Raw genomic sequence first — 23,582 nt, forward strand, 5'->3', positions numbered from 1 at the left:
CAAGAAAGCAAAACAAACTGAACTTTTGCAATTAACTTTGCCTGTGCAGCCACGTAGATCATCTGTGCCAATTGTGACAGGTCTGCAAGAAGGACAACCCAAACAGCCAGCTTTTGGGGATATGGCTGCAGGAGGGCTAGACCCTGTTTCTAAAGAAATATTGGATCAGCTGGAAGCATTAAATAAGAAAGCTGATGAACAAGCAGCTAAATTTGAGGAACAAGCGGCTAAATTTGACCAAGTGACAGCTACAATTAATAGACTGACAGACCAAGTCGCTCAAAATACACAGGCAGTAGGCAACATTGAAAAGATTACAACAGAAAATCGAAAATTAGCTGTGGAAGCAAATACAAAAGCAGACCAAAACAAAAAAAGGATAGAGGAATTAAGAGGAGAAGTAAGACCACTGAGCAGACAGGTTACTGAGCAGCAAGCGTACCTGTCCATGGCAGAGCTGAAAAACAGGGAAAGTAATCTCAGGCTTAGAAACATCCCAGAATTAGAAAAGGAAGATCTGATTGGCTTCTTGACGGCAGAAATATCCAAATTCTGGGGCCTAGCAGAAGAGAAGGACTTTAAAATTGTCACCGCTTTTAGATTGGGAAGAGTGGCCAAGAAGGATAAACCAAGAGATTGCTTGATCATTTTGAGATCTAAGCAAGAAAAAGATAATATACTCGGCCTGCATTTCAAAAACTCACTGGTGATTCAGGGAAAGACAGCAGAAATCTTCAGAGACATACCAAAACAGTTGTTGGACTTAAGAACTACATACAAAGATCTGGCAAGCTTACTGAGAAACAACACAATCTCCTACAGGTGGGAATTCCCTCAAGGACTATCTTTCACTTTGAAAGGGAAGAAGATAAGAATCAGAACAGCAGAAGAGCAAGAAAAGTTCCTAAACGATCACGGGGAGGACCTTCGGAAAGGAACAGCAGGTACTTGGCCACCTCCTACGCCTGGTGCAAAACCAGATCCACTTCCAGACATAGACGACAAGGGAGACAACCCTACGGGGTGACAAATTGATCCAGGATGTCTCTGCAGCTTTTTAGTTGGAATATTCATGGCGCAAATTCTCCCGAAAAAAGGAAAAGGATTTTTCATATATTGAGGAAGGAACAACTAGACGTCATCTGTCTCCAAGAAACACACGTGACTAGGCTCCACAGGAGAGTGTTAATCAATAAGAGACTAGGCCAAGAATTTATTTCATCAGACAAGGTTAAAAAAAGAGGAGTAGTGATATATGCAAAGGAGAGCCTAGCACCAAAGTTTGTGTATAAAGATGATCAAGGAAGAATTTTGGCGATTGAAATACAATCACAAGGAGAAAAATTCTTGATAGTAGGAATCTACGCACCAAACGAGGGGAAATCGGAATTTTATAAGAAGCTGCATGAGATAATGCTGGACCACATTGACTATACTAACATCATCTTGATGGGAGATATGAATGGGGTTGTCTCCACATATATGGATAAGTCACAAAATCAAAATTTGACTAAAGATGGCAGACTACCAAAGACCTTCTTTGAACTTACAGACAATATGGATTTGATTGACATTTGGAGGACAAAGAACCCTCTAGGTAAAGAGGGAACATTCTTTTCTGAGGCCCACCTATCCTGGACAAGAATCGACCAAATTTGGATGTCTAGAGGACTGGCACCTAAGACTAAAAAAATAGAGATCTGCCCCAAAACTTGCTCCGACCATAACGCTCTGAAAATAGACTTGAGACTTACACCAGCTGGATCCTTCAGATGGAGAATGAATGACTCTTTGTTTAGAGATCAGGAGATTGTGAAGAAGGCCCAAAAAACGTTGAAAGATTACTTTGAAATAAATTTGAATACTTTGGTGGAAAAGAAAACAATCTGGGACGCGAGTAAAGCTGTTATGAGAGGGTTCCTGATACAACAGAACACCATCAAGAAAAAACTCTGGAATGGTAAAAAGGACAAGATTTTGGAGAAGATAAGAGACGGAGAGAAAAAGTTGAGACTAAATCCAAAATCAAAAGAAGTTTTAAGAGAAATAAAGTTCCATCAAGCACAATATGCGAAATTGATAAATCAAGAAGTTGAATGGAAAATTAAACAGATGAAACAAAGATCATTCGAATCGGCAAACAAATGTTGGAAGCTCCTGGCATGGCAGTTGAAAAAGAGACAAAAATTGAACTTTGTTACCAATCTGGAGGTTGAAGGAGAATGTATTCAGAAACCAGAAGAAATTAGAAAGTGTTTCCAGAGATACTTTAAAAAATTGTTTACTCAAGGACCCCAAGTAGAGACCGAGATAAACCAATTTTTAAAAAGCCATGGCCTGCAAAAACTAACACAAGATAAACAAACAGCCCTGAATTATAAAATAACACAACAGGAAATTGAAAGTGCCATTCAGAATATGCAATTAGGCAAATCCCCAGGCCCAGATGGACTTACCTCCAAATATTATAAGACATTGAAGGAATATTTGACCCAGCCACTAATGGAGGTATGTAACCAAATTATGGAAGGGAAGGGGGCACCAGAATCGTGGAAAGAGGCATTCATCACTTTGATACCAAAACTGGAATCTGAAAAGACTCAACTTAAGAACTACCGTCCCATCTCACTCCTAAACGTGGATTACAAAATTTTTGCTGATATTTTGGCAAATAGACTGAAAAAAGTTTTAAACGAAGTAATTCATAAGGACCAAGCAGGCTTTCTCCCTGGCAGGCATTTGTCTGACAACACTAGGAATATTATTGATGTTTTGGAGTTACTTCAGACAAATTTGAGTACGAAAGCAGTTTTGATTTTCATAGACGCTGAGAAGGCCTTTGACAACATATCTTGGAAATTTATGAAGAAAAACTTGGAAGGGATAGGAGTGGGAAGGGCGTTCCAAAATGGTATTGAAGCAATCTATTCAGAACAGAAAGCTAAATTGATAGTAAACAATGTGGTGACAGAGGAGTTCAAAATTGAAAAAGGGACACGACAGGGGTGCCCTTTATCCCCTCTGCTATTTATTTCTGTTCTGGAGGTATTGCTGAATATGATTAGGGAGGACCAGTTGGTGCAAGGTATAGAGGTCGGAGCGAAACAATACAAACTGAAAGCCTTTGCAGATGACCTAGTCTTGACAGTACAGGAGCCAGTATCTAGCACAAAAAGAGTTTTGGAACTTATTTTGGAGTTTGGTCGGGTGGCGGGATTCAAGTTAAACAAACAAAAAACTAAGGTTTTGGTCAAAAATCTGACACCTACAGAGATAGAGGGGTATCAGAAAGAGACAGAGCTAAGTGTGGTTAAAAAAGTGAAATACCTGGGGGTATACTTGTCCACCAAAAATTTAAACCTTTTCAAAGATAACTATGAAAAATGTTGGTTGGAAATTAAAAAAGACTTGGATATCTGGTCAAGATTGAAACTTACCTTGTCAGGCCGAATCGCAGCTATAAAGATGTGTGTTTTGCCAAAAATGCTATTCTTATTTCAAACCCTTCAGGTCGTGGACAGAATGGAATGTTTTGGAAAATGGCAGAAGGATATTTCTAAGTTTGTCTGGCAGGGCAAAAAGCCCCGAATAAAATTTAAAATACTAACCGACTCAAAAGAAAGAGGGGGGTTTGCCCTGCCGGACTTAAGGTTGTACTATGAAGCTGCAGCCTTCTGCTGGTTGAAGGATTGGTTCCTGTTGGAAAACACCGATGTCCTAGATCTGGAGGGGTTTGATAATGTGTATGGTTGGCATGCATACTTGTGGTATGACAAGGCGAAGGTTCATAAATTGTTCAAAAACCATATTGTCAGAAAATCAATTTTTGCCGTCTGGATGAAGTATAAGGATTTATTAGAAAACAAGACCCCGAGGTGGTTATCACCTGTGGAAGCCAAGATTTCTAAAAAAAAGCCCAATATGGAGGCCTATTGGCCAAAATATTGGGAACTGATTGAAAGAGTTGGAGACAATTGGAAGCTCCAAAGCCAGGACAAATTAAAAGGTAAGGTGCGAGATTGGTTACATTATGCTCAAATTCAAGAGGTATTCAAAATGGACAAAAAAGTGGGTTTCCAGTTGGAGAAATCGAAACTGGAGACGGAGTTACTAGAACCAAAGACTAAGGTACTTTCGAGGATGTATGACTTGCTGCTTAAATGGAACACACAGGATGAGACAGTTAAATCTGCTATGATAAAATGGGCACAGGATGTAGGACACAACATTATGTCTGAGGACTGGGAAAGGTTATGGAACACCGGTATGAAATTCACGGCATGTAGTGCCTTGAAAGAGAACATTATGAAAATGGTATACCGGTGGTACATGACCCCAGTCAAGTTGGCTAAAATATACCATCTTTCTGATAATAAGTGTTGGAAATGCAAGGAGGCAGAAGGGACATTCTTTCACCTCTGGTGGACCTGCCCGAAAGTAAAGGCCTTTTGGGAAATGATACATAATGAGTTGAAAAAGGTATTTAGATATACCTTTTCTAAGAAACCAGAGGCCTTTCTTCTGGGCATGGTGGACCGGAAGGTGCCAAAGAAGGACAGAACCTTGTTTATGTATGCAACCACAGCAGCTAGGATTCTTATCGCAAAGTTCTGGAAGACACCAGATTTACCCACACTGGAGGACTGGCAGACGCAGCTGATGGACTATATGGAGTTGGCAGAAATGACCGGCAGAATTCGAGATCTGAGCGAAGAAACAATGGAGGAGGACTGGAAAAAATTTAAGGACTATTTGCAAAAACATTATAAGTTGTTTGAGTGTTAAGATTGTGCACGATTAAGAAACGTTATGCTTCTGCAATTTATTTTAAGTAAATGATAAAGTAAGTATTGATGGAAAAAAATGAGACAAACTAGAAACAAAATATTATGTTTATTAAGAGTGTTAAAATTAAATTACAAATTTTTGAAATTGGTAATATAATAAATACAAAGGTATAATAAGTTGGGAAATAAGATAATAAATTGCTGAATTGGTTAGAATGATGAACGCAATGCTGAGAGGATGCGAGGAGGTCCAAAAAGATGTCGAAAAAATTTTATAAAGATCTTTTCTTTTTTCTATGTTTTTTTTTATATATATGGAAAATGTTTCTTGTATATTGTTGTCCAAACAAATTTGTTTACCTATGGAAAGAAACGCAATAAAATTTTTTTATAAAAAAAAAAAAAAAATTGGTTTCCAGGTGGAAAAATCAAAATTAGAGTCAGAACTACTTGAACCCAAGACGAAAGTGCTTTCAAGGATGTATAACTTGCTGCTTAAATGGAACACTCAAGATGAGACAGTTAAATCAGCCATGATAAAATGGGCACAAGACATTGGGTACAACATTATGTTTGAAGACTGGGAAAGGTTATGGACCACCGGTATGAAATTCACGGCATGTACTGCCTTAAAAGAAAACATTATGAAAATGATATACAGGTGGTACATGACCCCAGTCAAACTTGCAAAGATATACCATCTGTCTGATAACAAATGTTGGAAATGTAAGGAGGCTGAAGGGACATTCTTCCACCTCTGGTGGACATGTCCGAGGGTGAAGGCCTTTTGGGAAATGATTTATAACGAGTTGAAAAAGGTATTTAAGTATACCTTTCATAAGAAACCAGAGGCCTTCCTTCTGGGCATTGTAGGCCAGAGAGTGTCAAAGAAGGATAGAACTTTCTTTTTATATGCAACTACAGCAGCAAGAATCCTTATAGCCAAACATTGGAAGGCACAGGAGCTACCCACGCTGGAAGAGTGGCATACGCAACTGATGGACTACATGGAACTAGCCGAAATGACTGGCAGAATTCGAGACCTGGGAGAAGAGGCAGTGGAAGAGGACTGGAAAAAATTTAAGGACTATCTACAAAAACATTATAAGTTATATGAATGTTGAGAAATTTGCTAAGTTTTGGAAAAACATGCTTCAGTATTGAGATTTGAAAATGATGGAAATTAAGTTATGACTGTGAAAAGCTTAAATTATAGAGTATATAATTAGATGAAAGTACAAAAACACATGAAACAAGGTATCAATTTGCTGTTTATTTTTTATTGTAAAGAAAACAGGGGATGGCAGATGTGGGGAAGTCCAGTTGATGATGAAAAAAGATTTGGAAAAGTGAATTTTCTTGTATTTAACTTTCTTTCTTCTTTCTGTAAAATTGCTTTTGCTGTATTATTGACGATGTATTCTGACCTTGGGAAAAAAGCAAATAAAAAATCTTTTTTTAAAAAAAATGAAAGCCCAAGTTGCCCCAACTTTGTGCAAAACAGTTGTAGCCCTGGAGAAGGGAAGGGAAGGGGTCTGACAAAACTTTGCTAAGTAAAGTATCTTTGTCTGCTGAAAAACAAATGTTTAGCCAGCATAAAAGAAAACTGGTCCAGGCAACTGTCTCTAGCTTCTGTGGGCCTTCCTCTAGACCAGTGTTTCCCAACCTTTTTTGGGCAAAGGCACACTTGTTTCATGAAAAAAATCTCGAGGCACACCACCATGCCAGATGGGGAAAGGTCACTTTTTACTTATGTAAAAAAAAATAAAAAAATAGTAACAGCATAGAAGGTAATGGTAGATGACTGTTAGGGTCTCCCCCCAAATGCAGAATTCTATTAATATCTTCCTTAGCGAGCCGCGTTAACCCCTGTAATGCTTTCTATAGAGTAAGCATAGGGGACACTGGGGGATGTGGAACCAAGGGGGCAGTGGGCCAAAAGAGTTCGGGATCTACTGCTTTAAACAGAAATAAGAGCCAGTGGGTTCTTCCTGTTTTAAAGTATCGTTTCAGCAGGGACAGCAGTCCGGATTTCCAAAAAGCGGCACTTTTTTGCGTCTGAGCAAAGAAGAGAGAGAGGGGAAAAAAGAGAGAGAGATTGATTTGTGGCTGCGCAAAGGGGGGAGGAGCCCAGGAGTAAAAGTAGGAAGGACGAAGGGAGGGGAAAGGAAAGTTAATAGAAGGAAAGGCGGGTGGGAGAGAAAGAGAAAGAAAGAGGGAAGGAAGGGGGGAAGAGAAGTGGAAAGGAGGGAGACCGAGGCGGGGGAGAAGCGTCTGGAGAGTTGCTCCAAAGTTTGGGGGGCCGCGGGGGTGGGCGCGCGTCCCAGGAGGCGGAGGCCAGCCCGGACTGGGAGCCGCGCCGCAGCCCGGGGGCGGTAGGCGGGCCGCGGCTCCTAGGATGTGGAAAGGGGACGGCGGCGCAGGGGGAGGAGACCCGCACGGCTAGGGCAGCGCGCAGGGGGAGGGGAGCGGGCCGAAGGCGGGCGAGGGGGGCCGCGATCCCGCGCGCCGCGAACATGGCCTCCTTCCCCGCGGGCCCCGCCGAGCCCCCCGGCCGGGGAGGACGGCGCGCCCCCGCCGCCGGAGGAGAGCAGAGACAGGAGGAGGAGGACGAAGGCGCTGCCGAGGAGGCGCGCCAACTTCTGCCAACTTTGGCGCCCGCCCCATCGCCGCAGGCTCCTCCCGGCCGAGAGCCAGAGGACGGCGGCGGAGCAGGAGGAGGAGGATCGGGTTTGGCGACAGCTGCTGCGTCCTCTCCAAGCGCGGGGCTGGCCTCCGCCGCGCCCGATCCTCCACGCTCGCCGCGCTTCTCGGCGGAGCAGGTCTCGTGCGTGTGCAAGGCGCTGCTGCAGGCGGGCGACCCCGGCCGGCTGGGCCGCTTCCTGGGCTCGCTGCCGCCCGACGCCGAGGCACCGTGCCTGGAGGCGCAGGCGGGCGAGAGCCTGGCCAAGGCGCGCGCGCTGCTGGCCTTCCAGCGCGGCGACTTCGCCGAGCTCTACCGCCTGGTGCAGAGCCGGCGATGGGATGTGGGAGGGAGCTCGCTCGCCGCCCTGCGTGTGCCTATGTGGGGCACGTTACAGCCCCATGACGTCAGCGCCACGCAGGCAGCCAGGCAGGCAGACGGCGAGAGCCCCGCGCTGGGCGGCCTCTCCTCGCCGCCGCCGCCCCGCCTCTCGCCGCCCGACTCGCCCACCTCCCTCCCACGGCACACCAGGCAACGTCTCGCGGCACACTAGTGTGCCGCGGAACACCGGTTGGGAAACACTGCTCTAGACACAACAAGGCTGCGTAAGGTACACAGCGTGGGACAGCGAAAAACTTCAACAGAAAGGCTGCCTGCACTTGTTCCACTGACTGGATAAACCCTGACATCCAGACTGAAATTCCATAGAGCAGTTTGGCTCTAACTTTAGCATTAAAAACCTTGAGGGCAGAAGGGATGTGTTGGTTACCTCTTGTTGCAAAAAAGTGCAATATGACCTGCATAAACAGCTGGCTGGCATTTACCGCCCTTGCGCAGTGTGAGGAACACCGGAGCCTGTGATGGAAAGTGATCCCCAAATAGTTGAATCTGAATACCTGCTGGATATGTTTCCCACCAAAAACCCAACTATATATCTTACGAGAACTCCCGAAGACCATTATTTTGCTTTTATTGAAGTTCATGCTCATTCTCATTCTAGACAAATAGTAGATACAGGCATTTAGCAAACGCTTTAAGCCAATTCTAGTTCATGAGAGCACAATCATATCATCTGCATATAGAAGAATGGTAATTCTTGATACATTTAGTTTACGGCTGTGAGCATCCACCAGTTTTAGTAATGGGGCGAGTTCACTTAAGCACAGTGGACCAACACCAGCTGATGGCATGGCTCCTCAAATCAACATTTCACACTGGACTTCAAGCATCTGGCAATGTGTGCCTCCCCATTCTTCCTCCAGATTCTGGGTCCTTGGTTTCCAAATGAGATGGAAAAGTTGCTCCTATCAGAAAAGAGGACTTGGGACCACTGAGCAACAGACCAGTTCTTCTTTTTTTCCTTCTTTAGCCCAGGCAAGATGCTTCTGACGTTGTTTCTTGTTCAGGAGCAGCTTGACAAGAAGAATACGACATTTGAAGCCCATCTGCAGGATCCGTCTGTGTATGGTGGCTCTTGATGCACTAACTCCAGCCTCAGTCCACTCCTTGTGAAAGTCCCCAGCATGTTTGAATGGTATTTTCCTGACAATCCTCTCCAGGCTGTGGTCATCCCTGCTGCTTGTGCAACTTTTTCTTCCACACTTTTCCCTTCCGCATAACTTTCCATTAATGTGCTTTGATACAGCACTTTGGGAACATCCAACTTCTTCTGCAATTACTGTTTCAGGCTTTTCCCTCCTTATGGAGGGTCTCAATGATGGCTTTCTGCACAACTGTCAGGTCAGCAGCCTTCCCCATGATTGTGCTTCCTACTGAACCAGACTGAGAGACCATTTAAAGGCTCAGGAACCCATTGCAGGTGTTATGGATTGAATAGCTACTGCACCTTTTCACAATATTCAAATTTTCTGTGATTGTTAATTTGGGGTTTTTATCAGCTGTATCCCATAATCATCACAATTCTAACAAATAAAGGTTTGACATATCTCACTTTGTATGTCATGAGTCTATCTCATATATTACTTTCACCTTTTAAGTTGAATTACTGAAATAAATTAACTTTTCCACGATAATCTAATTTTCCAAGTTTCACCTGTATGTATTTTGTTCCCTATGGCAAGCAGTGCTAGGATGGGAATCATCCATGTCATCCACCTTGTCTTAGACACACACCAGTGATGCGTCAGAGGAGCACTTTGCGCTTCACGTAGTTCTTAAGGGGGAGAGAGAGAGGTTGCATTGGAAGTAAGCAGGGACACCGCAGGGGCTTGAACCCCGTCCTGGAAACCAGGAGCGCCAACCACCAGCGTCCTTTCCTTTTTTTTGGCCAATGCAACAAGGTGAAAAGCAAAACCTGAGAGAACACTCTGAATACAGAATGTTATCTCAGGAAAAAAGAAAACCCTTAAGAATTATGAAGTTGCAGACAGAACACAATCAAGGTTTTATCCCTTGCCATTAGCAAGGGATATTTACAGGTACCACTGTAAATAAAAATATTTAACTGGCCAATTGTGTCACAGGTGACTCAATTCTGCCCCCCACCGGCTGCCGTTTGTCCTCTTTTTCCAGGACACATCCTCTTTTTCAGGGGTAACATTTTAAAAATTTGCCCAAATGTCTCTGGCTATACTTTCTGGATGAGTCCTAGACAAGACTGGTGAGTGAAGACTTGCTTTCCCCATCTTTTCTCTTCTTCTCCCCGCCCCCCCCCCAGCAATATATCACAGCTTCTATAGCCTACGTATAGTAGGAGTATTTAAAATGAGAATTGTCTTGGCGTCCTCTTTTTTGCTCTTTGAAATATGGCAACCCTAACTTGCCCCCCCTAAAATAAATCCTGGCTACACCCATGGCAGGTGGTCATAGCAACAGTGCCAATTTGTTGATATAATCAAGGAACAATTACCATGTACTTAGAAATCTATCCTTTTTACCCTGCCCATTTATCATCACACTGCTGTGTTGATTCAAACTCCCAGATTGTGCCATGTCCCATACCTGGGAAAAACCAAGATTGTGAAGTGAGGGCCTCCCCCCATTACCCACCTGACAGTTACCGGTATTTCCATTCTGGCAGTGGCTGTCAAAAGACACCATGGTCAAAGAAGGAATATTGGGGTTGAGATCCACCCCCCCCCCCAGAGAACCAAAAAATGCGAGCCATTGATCTCTGTTTAGTTTATAACCAATTATGTTGATGTCAGGATTTGTTTGTTTGTTTGTTTGTTTGTTTTGCCAAAATGGTACACAAATGTTTTTGCACTATTTTTTCGCTACCAGGATGGGGCTTTACAAACCATTGGAACAATGGAGAGAGAAGTAACCAATTATTTTTGTTTCCTCTTCTTGGCAGACCTATTCACACAACATGTGCATGGTTGGTCCTTAATGCAGGAGCCGGGAAGCTGTGACCCTCCAGACGCTGGAAGTCATTGGAAGCATGGTAAAAGTCCAGTCTGTGGTGTCCATTCACAGGTGAAACTGATTGAGGGGGCTGCAGTGATCTGGTGATGAATATTTGTGTGTGTACCAGCCCTGAAAGCAAACTACAAAACTAAGTACATTTTTCTGCACTAGTTATTTCTGAAACGGTCTTCAAGGATCGCCCCACTTACAGCGCATGGCAGTAATCCCACCCTGGAGGTTACCAGAGCATGGATAACTGGGCAAGACGATCCTGTTTCAGGAACAGCAATGGCTGGCAAGAAGCGCTCTTGGGTCTTTTTACACAAGCACAAACCCAGGTTTCAGCAGGTGTGCCTTCAAGAGGGAGCCGCAAGCTACAAGTGTAACTTACGACAAATGCCAAACAGAAATCCAACAGGTGAAGCTTTCGCCAGAATGCAAAGGTGGTGACCGAGGAGGGGAAGTTTTGCTTGCTGTTTAAAAGTAGGAGCCTGCCAAAAATAAAGAAAAAAGGCAAATCTTGCTATATAAATAGGACTTCAAGGCCATGCCATCCGTTTTGGCTCCTCTTCCACTTGGCCCCCTCCTCTTCCTCACTGCCAGCTATTAGCTGCTTTCCCCCAGTGGCAAGAGAGACAGAGAAACGCAGCAATGGGGATGGGGAACCTGTGTCTCTCGAGATGCTGCAAGGACTACAACTCCCATTAGCCCTGTCCCTCGGCCATGCTGGATGGGGCTGAATGGAACTGGAGTCCAGCAACACCTGCAGAAACACTCTGATTAAGATTTTGCTTATGTTTGTGTAATTGATTAATCAATATGGGGAGCTGGCTCAAATATATTTAATCAGTTAACACATGCAGAGTAAAAGTAAAGCACACTGGACAATTTATTAAAGCACCAGATTCTATGTACATTGTCTTATATCAAGGCAGTCCCAGGCTTGGCTGCTTCTCAGCACCCAAAATCTATCAATGTCCAAGAGTATCCGAGACCAAAGAGTTCTCCGCTGGCTCCAGAACACAAAGCAACATCTTGGCTCTAAGGATGGCATGTTCAGCGCCTCCTCTAACATCAGTAGCCCATGGGCAAGTCCAGAGTCCAGCCAAGATTATTGGGAAGCTTCCTGTTGCAACCATCTGTCAAGCCACAGGAAGCCCAAACAGGTCCATCGTTTCCACCACCAAGCAGAGATGCTCCAGGAAGGAGCTGATGGACACACGCAGAATCCGGGCTTCATCTGCTCTCCATCGACTGCAAAAAAATAATATATATATATATATATATATATTGTGCAGACTGGAACATAAAATGTCAACACTTGCACTACACTTAAGAGTCCAATGAACATGCAACTCCTTCTGCCAATATCCTCATTCTATTCCAGTCCTTGAGCTTCCCTTTTACTCTTGGGCAGACACTGGGCACCTGGTCCAATACATTTGGATGCCAGAAGATATACTGTTCCACTTAATTATTATTATAGCACTACCTGAATGCAAAGTACAGAACAGAGAAGAAGGGAGGAATTATTCTTATTATCCTCCTCCTCCATATAGTATCATCAGCTTGTATAGGACTTTACAGAAAATACGAGGGGATCGATCTCTGCCCTGACAGGCTTACAGTTTAAAATTTGGCACAACAGAGAAAGGAAAGGGACGTGGGGGCAGGCAAAGGAGGCGATGATTCGACTGACAAATGCTGAGCTTTAGTTAGAGGCCTGGCTGCTGCAGTGTCCCTGCTCCAAGGGCTTCATGGGAAAGGATGGGAGGGAGGGCTTGAAGGAAATAAGTGAGGAGGATGCACAGGGGTTCTGAGAAGTACCAGGCATATGGGGCACCAGGGAGGAAAAGGCAGAGTTGTTTCGAGGAACAGAAGACGTCTAGACGTTGAGGAGCAAAGATCACAGGCAGAGACATATTAGGATACAAGAATGCTGTCCTAAGGATGGGAGAGCATGGCGACAAAGGGCTCTGAAGGCAAGAGCAAGGTGTTTGTGATGCATCTGAGGGAAGAGCATCATGTTATGCGAGTGGTGTGAGAGATGAATGATTTTGGCAGCTAAGTCAGCAAGGGGAGACAACAGAAGGTCGGGGTGCAGAAGGGCCCCAGCTCAGTGGGAGAGCAGCCACTTTGCATGCAGATGGTCAATCCTTGGTCGGTCTGGGAGCTACGCCTGTCTGTCCACCTAAAAAAGTGCAGATGGTCCTGTGCTAAATGGATGATAGGCAGATTCCTACGTCCCCAGGAAGTTGTCCTGTGTTCAGAAGCACAAGGATCCAAACACAGGTCTTGCTCAGCACACCACTTCCTGTTACTTGCACCCCACTCTGCCTCCAAGTTATGCTCAAAACAGCCCTGCAGGGTAGGCCAGGCCAAGAAACAGACTCATTCAAAAGGGTTGAGCTCCAAGGGCCTCGTGGCAGTTCCCTCCTGTGAGAAATGAGGTTACAGAGATCCCGGCAGAGGGCCTCCTTGGTGGTGGCACCCGCCCTGTGGAACGTCCTCCCATCAGATGTCAAGAAGATAATACAGTGGTGCCTCGCAAGACGAAAATAATCCGTTCCGCGAGTCTCTTCGTCTAGCGGTTTTTTCGTCTTGCAAAGCAACCCTATTAGCGGCTTAGTGGATTAGCGCTATTAGCGGTTTAGCGGCTATTAAAGGCTTAGCGGCTTAGCAGCTAAAAGGCTATTAGCGGCTTAGCGGCTTAGCAAAGGGGGGGAGCGGGAAAAAATCGCAAGACTCGCAAGACGTTTTCGTCTTGCGAAGCAAGCCCATAGGGAAATTCGTCTTGCGAAGCGCATCGAAAAACGGAAAACCCTTTCGTCTAGCGGGTTTTTCGTCTTGCGAGGCACTCGTCTTGCGGGGCACCACTGTAAACAACTTCTAGAAGATATCTAAAAGCAGCCCTGTATAGGGAAGTTTTAAATGTTTTATATTTTTATATCTATTGGAAGCTGCCCAGAGTGGCTGGGGCAACCTGGTCAGATGGGCGGGGTACAAATAATAAAACTGTTGTTGTTGTTTAAACCCTGGTTCAAGTCCAACATGCCATCCATTGCGGCGCCACCTTGTCTTTCATCCTCCTGCAGCTTGTGCAGGAGACCTTCCTGCAGGCTGCACCCAGGACTCAGAGCCCACCATCTGCCCTGACTGCCGCCACACCTTGCCTCTTGTAGAAGGGGGCGCCTGGCCAATACTCACACATGCAAGATGTCCTCCGTCACATCCAGTTCCTTGCTAATCCCTTCTTTGCGGGGCTCAGGGTCAGGGGCCAGGGAGCCCAGCGCAATCTGGGCCAATGATGACGATGGGAAAGGGATCTTCAGCTCACTGATGTTGGGGGTAGTGATAAGGAGCATAAAACATACAAGAAAATCCCCCCCACAGGCCCACACAGCCTGCCTTTCCAACAAGAGACACTCTATTCAAGGTCACCATTGTATTCTGTGTTTAATATTTCTGGGAGAGCTTCTAGTCCCTGGTTTTTTACTGCGGAGCTCTGATACGAATTGGAATCTCTGCTTCTCCATGACTGTGGATGGGAGAAAACTCAAGACCAATGTTCAAACTGCAGGGTGGAGGGTAGAGGGGGGCCAATTTTGTGCCGATCTCTTTCACTTACTATCTTTAGAGGGGGGTTTGCATCAGGGAAACAGGGGGAGATGTGTTATAACTAGAACAGGAGGGGGCCCAGGGCATGTGGATTTCATTCAAGGCCTTCCTACCTCTTTCCCTTCACCCCACTCAGTCACCATTCTGCCCTATTTGCATTAAAGGGCAACTTATCCCCATTTCTCTCCCCAAAGAATCCTGGGCCCTGCAGCTTACCCCTCACAAAGCTACAAAGTGCCCCTAATACTTTGCGGGTGAAACCCTAGCAACCCACCACCTTGATTTCCCAGCAGCTCTGGAAATGCAACTTGGCACACGCGCAATTCATTCAAATGCATGTGGTGGGTCTGCGCTTAGAGTCCCTTCAGCAACACCCGGGCAAGTGACCAAAGACTCCGGCCCCCGGCCCCCCCTCCCAGCAAGAGCGCTCAACCTGCCGGATCCTAATCGCGCTTTTAATTTAAATCCCGGGGAAACCCATTTCCAGCGCCTTTGCCCCTCCTGCCTCTTTCCGGAAAGGCGCTTGCCAGAGGCGCCTGGACGCAGAAGGAGTCCTGCGGCGCCCAGCGGAGCTTCCTCCGCACCGGGGCAGTCGGGGCCTGATCCCTCCTCCCCTCGCTCTCGCCCGCGATCCCGGCGCTGCCCTCCCCCCCCCCCCCGAAAGGAGGCCCCGAGCAGGAATGCCCACCCCTCTTGGAAACAAGGAAGGGGGGGGCCGCGATGCCTCCCTCCAAGGGACCCAGGCGTCCGAGAGCCCAGCCCGCCCCCTCCTCCGCGGGCGCAGTGCTGCTTCTTTTCCGCCGGATACAAGGCGAGGCCTGGCCGGGACACAGCGCTCCCTCCGGCCGCCGCCGCCGCCGCTCCTTCCATCGCCGCCGCCTCCCCCTCCTCCCCCCGGGGGCGGATCCCAGGGAGCGGCCGGCCCACGTGGGGGGATCCTTCGGAATCCACCCGCCTTAGCTGCAGCGGCGTCGGAGAGGAGGCGGCGGGGAGCAACAGGCGCTTATGAATGTTAGAGGGCAAGAGACCCAACGTGTGGAGGGTTGGGGTTTGCTTTTGTTTTTAATCTATTCTGTTGGTTTTCCCGCAGAAGAGCAAAAGCAACACAAAAGCAAAACTCGGAAGCATAGCTTGCCAATCGGCCAATCCCTTTTGGTATCAAGTACAGCAATCCCGCGATTTAAGTGCATTTAACTTGCACGCTTTCAGCTTTCTACGCTCAGCGGTGGTTTTAGTGTGTGGTTTTTTAAAATTAAAAGCTGGGGTTGAAAGGATTGCGGGGGAAAGACTTTGGCAATCTGGCACACCATTGCACCCAATGTGTTTTGACTACACGCGATTTTGGCTTTAGGTGCGATTCCCAGAATGCAAGACCCAGGTAAGTCGCGGGCTTTCTGGTCCCCATAACCAGAGCCGGCCCACTGAGGAGACCGGGCAAAGCACCCGCTTCAGGCGGCGAAAAAGCAAGAGGCAGCGCTCTGCCCACCCCTTCTGCCACCTTGTGGAAGGCTCCCTCCTCTGGCTGAGCTGGGCAACGGGGGAGTCCTCCTTTTTTCTTTTTTCAATTTTTTAAATTCAAAATTAGAACAAGACATATTATCCAAAAACATATCATCCTTGTCCCCCCCCCCATTTTTCCTCCCCCCCCCACATGTGGGAAACGTTGCAAAATGCAAATCTGGCCCTTCTGAAGATCTGGGTGGATAGTTCTTCTAATGCCTGGGTATCCCTGACTTGCAGTGGCTCTGGAAGGATCTTTCTTAGCAGCCCTGTCTGGAAATGCCTGGGACCCCACCTCCTGCATGCAAAGCATGCACTCTGAAACGGAGCTATAGCCCTCCCCCAACGTGCACTTACTAGGGAGTAAGTCTTCCTTCAAACTAAACTTACTTAGGGTCAAACTGCATTCCTCATGATCAGGAGAAAACAAAAGGGCCTAAACCTAGATAACCCCAATTGCAGAAATTGGACACGTCTTTGCTTAGAGTGGCCATTGACACTTGGCCAAAGGAATGGACACCAATTTGCATATGCTGTGTGTAAATGCCCATATAAAAATATTAGTAGTTTGTATCCTACCAAGTCATAGTCACTAGAACCACTAACTTAGCTGAATATATATTACCCTGAGTATGACTGATGTGTTAGGTCACCCTATAATTCTACAGGGGAATATTATACATCTCACTGTAGTGGGGAAGAGTGTGGCCTAGGTGGTTGTGCTTAGTCTGCTGCCAAGGTGCTATCTGCTGATGGGCGACTTCAGCGCCCCTGCTCTTCCTTCTGTATCTTTCAGACAGACCTGGAATGCCCGGCCATTCAAATAGAGGACACCTTCATACAGAGAACTGTCACCTGTCCACATCTTAAGCCTCTGATAGCCCAGAAAATTGACGACTGTCTTCTGTAAAATAGGACAGCTGAGCATCTTATATTTGCTTTTCCTCTTCTGCTAATGAGTGAATGTCATGCCATTTCCTCTTTTATCCCGGCCTTTTCCACATTCTGAATAATCTAAATAGGATCCGTTTGTTTGTACATTTAGGTTACTTTCTAAACAATGCCAAATTAAAAGACAGTCTTTTATACAGTACGTATTTTGTTCCCTATGGCAAGGAGTGCTAGGATGGGAAGCATCCATGTAATCCACCTTGTCTTAGCCACACACCAGTGACGCATCACAGGAGCACATTGCTTCACTTAGTTCTTAAGGGGGAGAGAGAGAGAGAGAGAGGTTGCATTGGAAGTAAGCAGGGACACCGCAGGGGCTTGAACCCCGTCCTGGAAACCAGGAGCGCCAACCACCAGCGTCTTTTGCTTTTTTTTGGCCAATGCAACAAGGTGAAAAGCAAAACCTGAGAGAACACTCTGAATACAGAATGTTCTCTCAGGAAAAAAGAAAACCCTTAAGAATTATGAAGTTGCAGACAGAACACAATCAAGGTTTTATCCCTTGCCATTAGCAAGGGATATTCACCTAGATGTGTTTACGTCACAGAGTGCCATGTTAACTGTCATTAATTTGCAGGGCAGAACAGAGAGACTGGTTCCAGTCTTCAAACTCTGCCTTTATGCTCACCTTTTTGTTTGTCCCTCTGAAGTGTGAATTCATGGGCCTGGAAGTTCCTTCTGCTGGTCTGTGAAAAGCTATCTGGACTCATTAGTTTGTCCCCGGCCCTTTCCCGCCAATTCCAGAGAAATGTTTTTTGAACACAGCTCTTCTTACTGACCTGACTTCTGCAGGAAGAGCTGGCTTCACCTGAGTGTGGTGGGCTCTTGGACAGAACTGTGAAGAGATCAAGCGGGGGGAATTGGAGAAGCCAGCCCAAAAGGATTGGACTGAAAAAGATCACTGAATTGTGGAGTGTGAAGTTCACTTGCCGTTAAGTTCCCTGAAGGCTTGCAAAATTCTATTTCTTGCATCCCTGAGATGCACCTGGAAGAGACTAGGGTCTTCAGCAGCCCTCCCCTCCAGACACAGGAGCAAAAACAGCCGGTTACCTAAAGCAGCGCAGTCAAGACGCAGGTGTTTCTCAATTCTGCACTGCAGATGTTCACTTGATGCATCAAGAGCTCTGACACTGCCTCTTACTTGTCAATGGAGCAGATCTGCTTCCGGAACAGGTAGCTCTGTGAGGTCTGTAAAAAAAAAAGCTGGAACAAAACAAGGATGGTGTCCCACCCAAAGATGTACCTTATTGTGTGGTGATGGCACAGGAAAGGGCCTCCCCTGCTGTGGTGTCCCGACGAAAAGTCCCTCCAGGTAGAAGCACAGAGAGCGACAGCATTCGGCTTTCGAGTTCGCAGCTCTTCTGAAACAGGGATTGAATAACCAACATTGCTCAATACAAGCTCTTTGGAATATTTAGTTTGCATATTTGATGTATGATTCCATTTAGAGCCTACCTTTTCTCCAACAGGCTCAGGGTGCTTGAATGGTCCCCCTCACTGCGACCTGAAAGAATCTTTGTAGAAAGAGTTGCAGGCAGAACACAACAGAGATTTCCCCCTCAGCCAAGCACAAGATACTCACCTAGTTGACCTTCAGCCAGAAGACAAACAACTGTATTGCTGCTATAATTACTATAGAGCATTTAGAGATCACTTGTTAGTTATTAGTGCCTACCGCTACCTCTGATAATTCAAAATTCTTTTTTATTAGAAGCTACGATTACAGTTGAAGGTATTTAAGTATTTTAGTATTTCATGGAAACCCAGCAACTATCAATCCTATCGTGCAAGTCTTCACCAAAAAGACAGCAATACAATTTGGGTCAAATTAAATTTCTAATAAAGTCTCAGCATTTATGGATATGTTCCCTGCATTAAGCAATCATACATGTATCCTAGGCAAAGAAAATTGGGAGCTACATGCCTCCTTTATCTACAGGATTGAAGGGTACAGACTTCTATTCCAAAACGTTTCACAAATGTGGGTTATTATGATTTTGTGTGGCCCTCTCTGGTCATTAGTGGAACAATCAGCCACTCCCTTATGTATGAGTAAAAATGGCCAGAGAGTCGGGATTCATAAGATTTCAAATATTTTCTCAGTCATTTCAGCCTTACCATTAGCAGACAACATTTTCTGCCCTTTATGTACAGGAAAAAATGGTCACGGCTCAGCCTTCCTAATTGTGAATATGTTTGTGCTTAAATGTTTGCTGGACTTTTTTTGCTTAAAAATGGCAGGCAAAATGGTGAAAGCCTCTACTCACTCCAAGGCCTCTACCAGGCCGCCTCTGCCATTGCCATCAGTAGATTCACCCTCAAAATGCCTTATTTGCTTTTTCACACTGAAATCAGCAAGGCAACTGTTAGAGACAAAAGAATAAGTTTGATGCATCAGCTTTTAAAATGGGTATTCTAAATACACTTAGGAACAGAATTTACTGGTGAGGATCCAAAATGCTGGTATGTTTGGAACCTTTTGGATTTATACACTTCAGAAGGAACAAAAACTCAACAATATTTTGGTGACCCTCTTCTGAAGTAAATACAATTTGTTTGGCTTCATATGCCAAATGCCACCACTTTTAAGCAGCTGCTCAAGAGGGTTTGTTATTCTACTCCTTGGAAACCACATTATACATAAAATGAAGTTCTCCCCATTAGTGAAGGAGCTTATCTATAGTCCCCAAGAAGCTATCACAAAATGGCTGCAAAGCATTTTTCTCAACAAGGCAACCTGAGCTAACATGAAATTAAATGGAACTATGTTGTCTTCTGCGCCTCTGCTTTGCCCTTTAGCACATGCACAGCTTTCTTTCCCCCTGGATCCCCCTACCTGTCTCACTTCTAAGTCTTACCTGTCTTAAAATCTTACCCGTCTTGGTTTTTCCAACTTCTGGAGCGAGGTTCTGGAGTGAGCGGTTGCAGACCAGATCCAGGGGCCCTTGGCAGAAGCTGGTTTTCTGGCTCCATTTCCATCAGGGTTTAGGCCTGCTTTTGGCACGGGAACGGCCTTGGTCACCCTGCACATGTCGAGAGAGAAGGCAAGGCGCTCAGTGACCTCCAGTGCCTTCCATCAGCTTCGGCTGCTGGCCCAGCCACGACTTCATCTCCACCCACCCTTTCCTCTGCTCCTTTGTACATCCAAAGACTTGTTGGTCGAAAGGGAAATAAACTTGATTTCGCCCCTCGTGTTCCTTCATGTGTCTTTGTTTTCCCTTGGCCTTTCTAGTCATCAGGTATATCTGCTTTTCTTGATTCTCTTTAAAATCTTCATCTTGCTGTTTTTTTATGAGTTTTCAGTTTAAATTTTTCTTGGCTAAGCTTTCTTTTGGGGGCTTTCTCAAAGTCCAGAGTTTACTCTCCCTGTTTTACTATGATTAATTCTTTGTTGGTCTTCTTATTTTCTTTCAGTTTCCTTTAAATTTAAAATGTATTGCGTCTCCTAACACTTTTTAGGGAGTTACTGAATCTATTTATCTTCTGTTTGTCTGTCTGTCTGTCTATATATCTATCTATCATCTACAAGCAACATTTAAAATTGCCAACTATGGTGATAACAAGGGAAAAATTGTTGTATCCCTTTTTAAAGTTGTAAATAACAACTTCAGTGAGACTTCAGCTCTGACTGGTGAGAGGGCTAAAACCAGTATTATTGCCAGGGACAGTCTCACTCACTAGACTCTGGCTCGCTCCTTCCACCACCTGTCAGTCATAAGGGCACATGAAATAGTCCCTTGGCGCATTAATACAGTGGATACCAATGGGTTTGTTTTCAACATGGGATCACTGTGCATGGGTGAGAAATTAGTGCCGGCCCCACTCCCTAATAACAGGGTTGCTGGGGGGCCAACTTGAGTAAAATATGGGGGGGGGGCGGGCGGTAAGCCCTGCCCTACATAGTCACATGACACGCCACACACAATTAAATGGTGATGGCCATGAACAGTTTGGGGGGGTTCACAGCCCCCTTAAATATTTTTTGGGGGGTGCGGGCTTAAGAGGAGTTAGCTCCTAAGCCAGGGTATGTCTCATTTCTGGATCAATGTCTGTTTGCTTGGCTATTTGTAGAATGTGCTGTGCCTTTTAATGACATTTTGCCCAAGTATCGCACTGATCTGAACATTAAAGATTTTGGTAGACACTGCAGCCTGAGTTTGAATTCTTCTTTGAGTGACAGGCAGGAAACTCTCCTCCACAGTGTGCTTTTTTGGAGGTTCTCCTTGGGGGAGGGGCCCCAGGCCCCCAAAATGGATAGCCTATCGCTTTAGGAAAATGCTAAGAAACTGTTAAAGCTATCTACCTCTATCTATCTATCTGTCTATCTATCTATCTATCTATCTATCTATCTATCTATCTATCTATCTATCAGCAACATTTAAAATTGTCTACTATGGAGATCACAAGTGAAAATTTGTTGCATCTCGTTTTAAAGTTGTAAATAACAACTTCAGCTCTGACCAGTGAGAGGGCTAAAACCAGTATTACTGCCAGGGAGAGTCAGCGGTGGAGGAAGCCGCTTGGGCGCCTGGGGAGCAAGCTGCCAATGGGGCAGGGCGAGGGTGCGGCGAGGTGTCCATAGGGGCAGGGCGAGGGTGGGGCGAGGTGTCCATAGGGGCAGGTTGAGGGTGGGGCGAGGTGTCCATAGGGGCAGGGTGCACCGTGGGGCCTCCAGAGTCTGCCTGCCTCCTCCCACTCAGTCGCCCTTCAGCTGGGGGGGGGCAGTGGGCAGACCTTTTGGGCAGCACAGAGCCTGCGAACGCCTGAGCCACCACGTCTCTCCCAGGAGCTGCAGGCCCCGTGGTGAGTGCTGTCCGGCAATTTGTCACCCCCCTGAGTGGGGACACCTGGGGCAGCCCCACACCTAAAGTACCACCCTTCCTCCGCTCCCGGTTGCAGGTGGTGTGGCCGGGGGTTCGGGGGAGAACTGCCTCCCTCAATCAAGTAAATAAAAAAAATACTTAACTGACCAATTGTGTCTCAGGTAACTCCATTCTGCCCCCCCTCCCCCGGTTGCCGTGTGTCCTCTTTTTCCAGGACACATCCTCTTTTTCAGGGGTAACATTTTTAAAATTTGCCCAAATGTCTCTGGCTATACTTTCTGGATGAGTCCTAGACAAGACTGGTGAGTGAAGACTTGCTTTCCCCATCTTTTCTCTTCTCCTGCCCCCCCCCCCCCAGCAATATATCACAGCTTCTATAGCCTACGTATAGTAGGAGTATTTAAAATGAGAATTGTCTTGGCGTCCTCTTTTTTGCTCTTTGAAATATGGCAACCCTAACTTGCCCCCCCTAAAATAAATCCTAACTACACCCATGGCAGGTGGTCATAGCAACAGTGCCAATTTGTTGATATAATCAAGGAACAATTACCATGTACTTAGAAATCTATCCTTTTTACCCTGCCCATTTATCATCACGCTGCTGTGTTGATTCAAACTCCCAGATTGTGCCATTTCCCATACCTGGGAAAAACCAAGATCGTGAAGTGAGGGCCTCCCCCCATTTCCCACCTGACAGCTATTTCCCTTCTGGCAGTGGCTGTCAAAAGAGACCATGGTCAAAGAAGGAATATTGGGGTTGAGATCCACACCCCCCCCCCCAAATAACCAAAAAATGCGAGCCATGGATCCCTGTTTAGTTTATAACCAATTATAATGATTTCAGAATTAATTAATTTATTTGGTCGCTTATTTTGCCAAAATGGTACACAAGTTTTTTTGCACCATTTCTTCCCTGCCAGGATGGGGCTTTGCAAACCATTGGACCAACGGAGAGACAAGTAACCAGTCATTTTTGTTTCTTCTTCTTGGCAGGCCTATTCACACATCATGTACATGGTTGGTCCTTAATGCAGGAGCCTGGAAGCTGTGACCCTCCAGACGTTGGAAGCCAACTCCCATCATCAGCCCCAGGCAGCAGGGATGAGGGAAGCTGTAGGCCAACAACAACAACTCACACCTCAGAATACTGTGGTTTTGTTCCCACAATATTTGTTGCTAGACACTGTAACATTAGAGGGTGAATTGCTTGTGTGAATCAGCTGTCTTGGGTTTAAGTTCATATATGAGACATGCGAAAACAAAGGAAAGACGGTAATTCTGTGAGCAGGGTCTGCATTGTTTTAGAAAATGTTAGAGAGAAAACATTAGACACTTTATAATTAAAATAAAAACCCTCTCCATAATTTCGTTTCTCTGCATTTACCTGCTGAATGTGCAAACAGATTTCATTGAGGGGAAACAATATTGCATTTGAAGCATGGTAAAAGTCCAGTCTGTGGTGTCCATTCACAGGTGAAACTTATTGATGGGTGTTGCAGTGATCTGGTGATGAATATTTGTGTGTGTACCAGCCCTGAAAGCAAACTACAAAACTAAATACTTGTTTCAGGAGTCAAGTCCCCACCACATGAACCTAGACATGCTAACATCTTCTTTTGGACTGATACTGTGGAAATATGGGGGCTTTTCTGTTTTGTCAAAACTTGCTTTTTACGGATTTCACCTGAAACAAACAAATATGCTACCACTTGCTCTGAGACCTGGGGAAAGGACACAATATAAATAAAACATCATCAGTTTACATAGCAATGTGCTATCTTTGTTTCTAACCGGAATGCACCTTCCTTCAAATGCCATCTGTTGTTTTCCCCTTTGGGCCCAAACTATCTA

At 45.6% G+C, this 23,582-nt stretch overlaps 2 protein-coding genes and 1 long non-coding RNA gene across 16 annotated transcripts in view; 1 reads left to right on the top strand and 2 right to left on the bottom strand.

The window, feature by feature from the left end:
* The window catches only part of LOC308577188 (uncharacterized protein), a 47,933-nt gene extending 27,076 nt beyond the window's left edge, over nt 1-20,857 (bottom strand). For 2 of the 13 annotated variants that reach the window (XR_014003494.1, XR_014003498.1), the window contains exons 1-2: nt 17,688-17,951; nt 17,537-17,594 (exon numbers count right to left, since the gene is read on the bottom strand). Coding sequence is in view for 2 of the 13 variants with exons in the window: in XM_081177227.1 (XP_081033353.1) it covers nt 9,614-9,643; nt 17,537-17,594; nt 17,688-17,743; nt 18,152-18,269; nt 19,784-19,887 (366 nt within the window). In the remaining 11 variants the exon portion in view is untranslated. The other 11 variants (XM_081177227.1, XM_081177228.1, XR_014003502.1 and 8 more) reach the window with 11 other exon arrangements.
* Nucleotides 10,585-23,095, top strand: LOC308577195. Of its 2 annotated transcripts, none has more exons than XR_014003513.1 (2): nt 10,585-10,908; nt 22,725-23,095. It is a non-coding gene; the product is annotated as an uncharacterized lncRNA (long non-coding RNA). The 2 variants fall into 2 exon arrangements; XR_014003514.1 differs by lacking the exon at nt 10,585-10,908 and adding an exon at nt 15,389-15,468.
* On the bottom strand, nt 11,705-15,396 carry LOC308577189 (EKC/KEOPS complex subunit LAGE3-like). The gene is made up of 3 exons (XM_081177229.1): nt 15,266-15,396; nt 14,047-14,175; nt 11,705-12,093 (listed from the first exon to the last, which is right to left on the bottom strand). Exons 1-3 carry the CDS (start codon nt 15,325-15,327, stop codon nt 11,982-11,984), a joined length of 303 nt encoding a protein of 100 aa, XP_081033355.1. The 5' UTR covers nt 15,328-15,396; the 3' UTR covers nt 11,705-11,981.
* Nucleotides 23,096-23,582: the final 487 nt, after the last annotated feature.

Source organism: Podarcis bocagei (genome assembly GCF_964188305.1).
Source record: "Podarcis bocagei genome assembly, chromosome: 17".
In the NCBI taxonomy this organism is placed as follows: Eukaryota; Metazoa; Chordata; class Lepidosauria; order Squamata; family Lacertidae; genus Podarcis; species Podarcis bocagei.

Bases quoted from the DNA above. Each gene is read 5' to 3' on its own strand.
- LOC308577189 (XM_081177229.1), bottom strand. From the start codon at position 15,327: ATGGAAGGAGCGGCGGCGGCGGCGGCCGGAGGGAGCGCTGTGTCCCGG. The intron at 14,176-15,265 runs GTATCCGGCGGA...CCCCAACATCAG, and splicing joins TCCCGGCCAGGCCTCGCCTT to TGAGCTGAAGATCCCTTTCC. The intron at 12,094-14,046 runs GTGAGTATTGGC...ATTTTTTTGCAG, and splicing joins ACGGAGGACATCTTGCATGT to TCGATGGAGAGCAGATGAAG.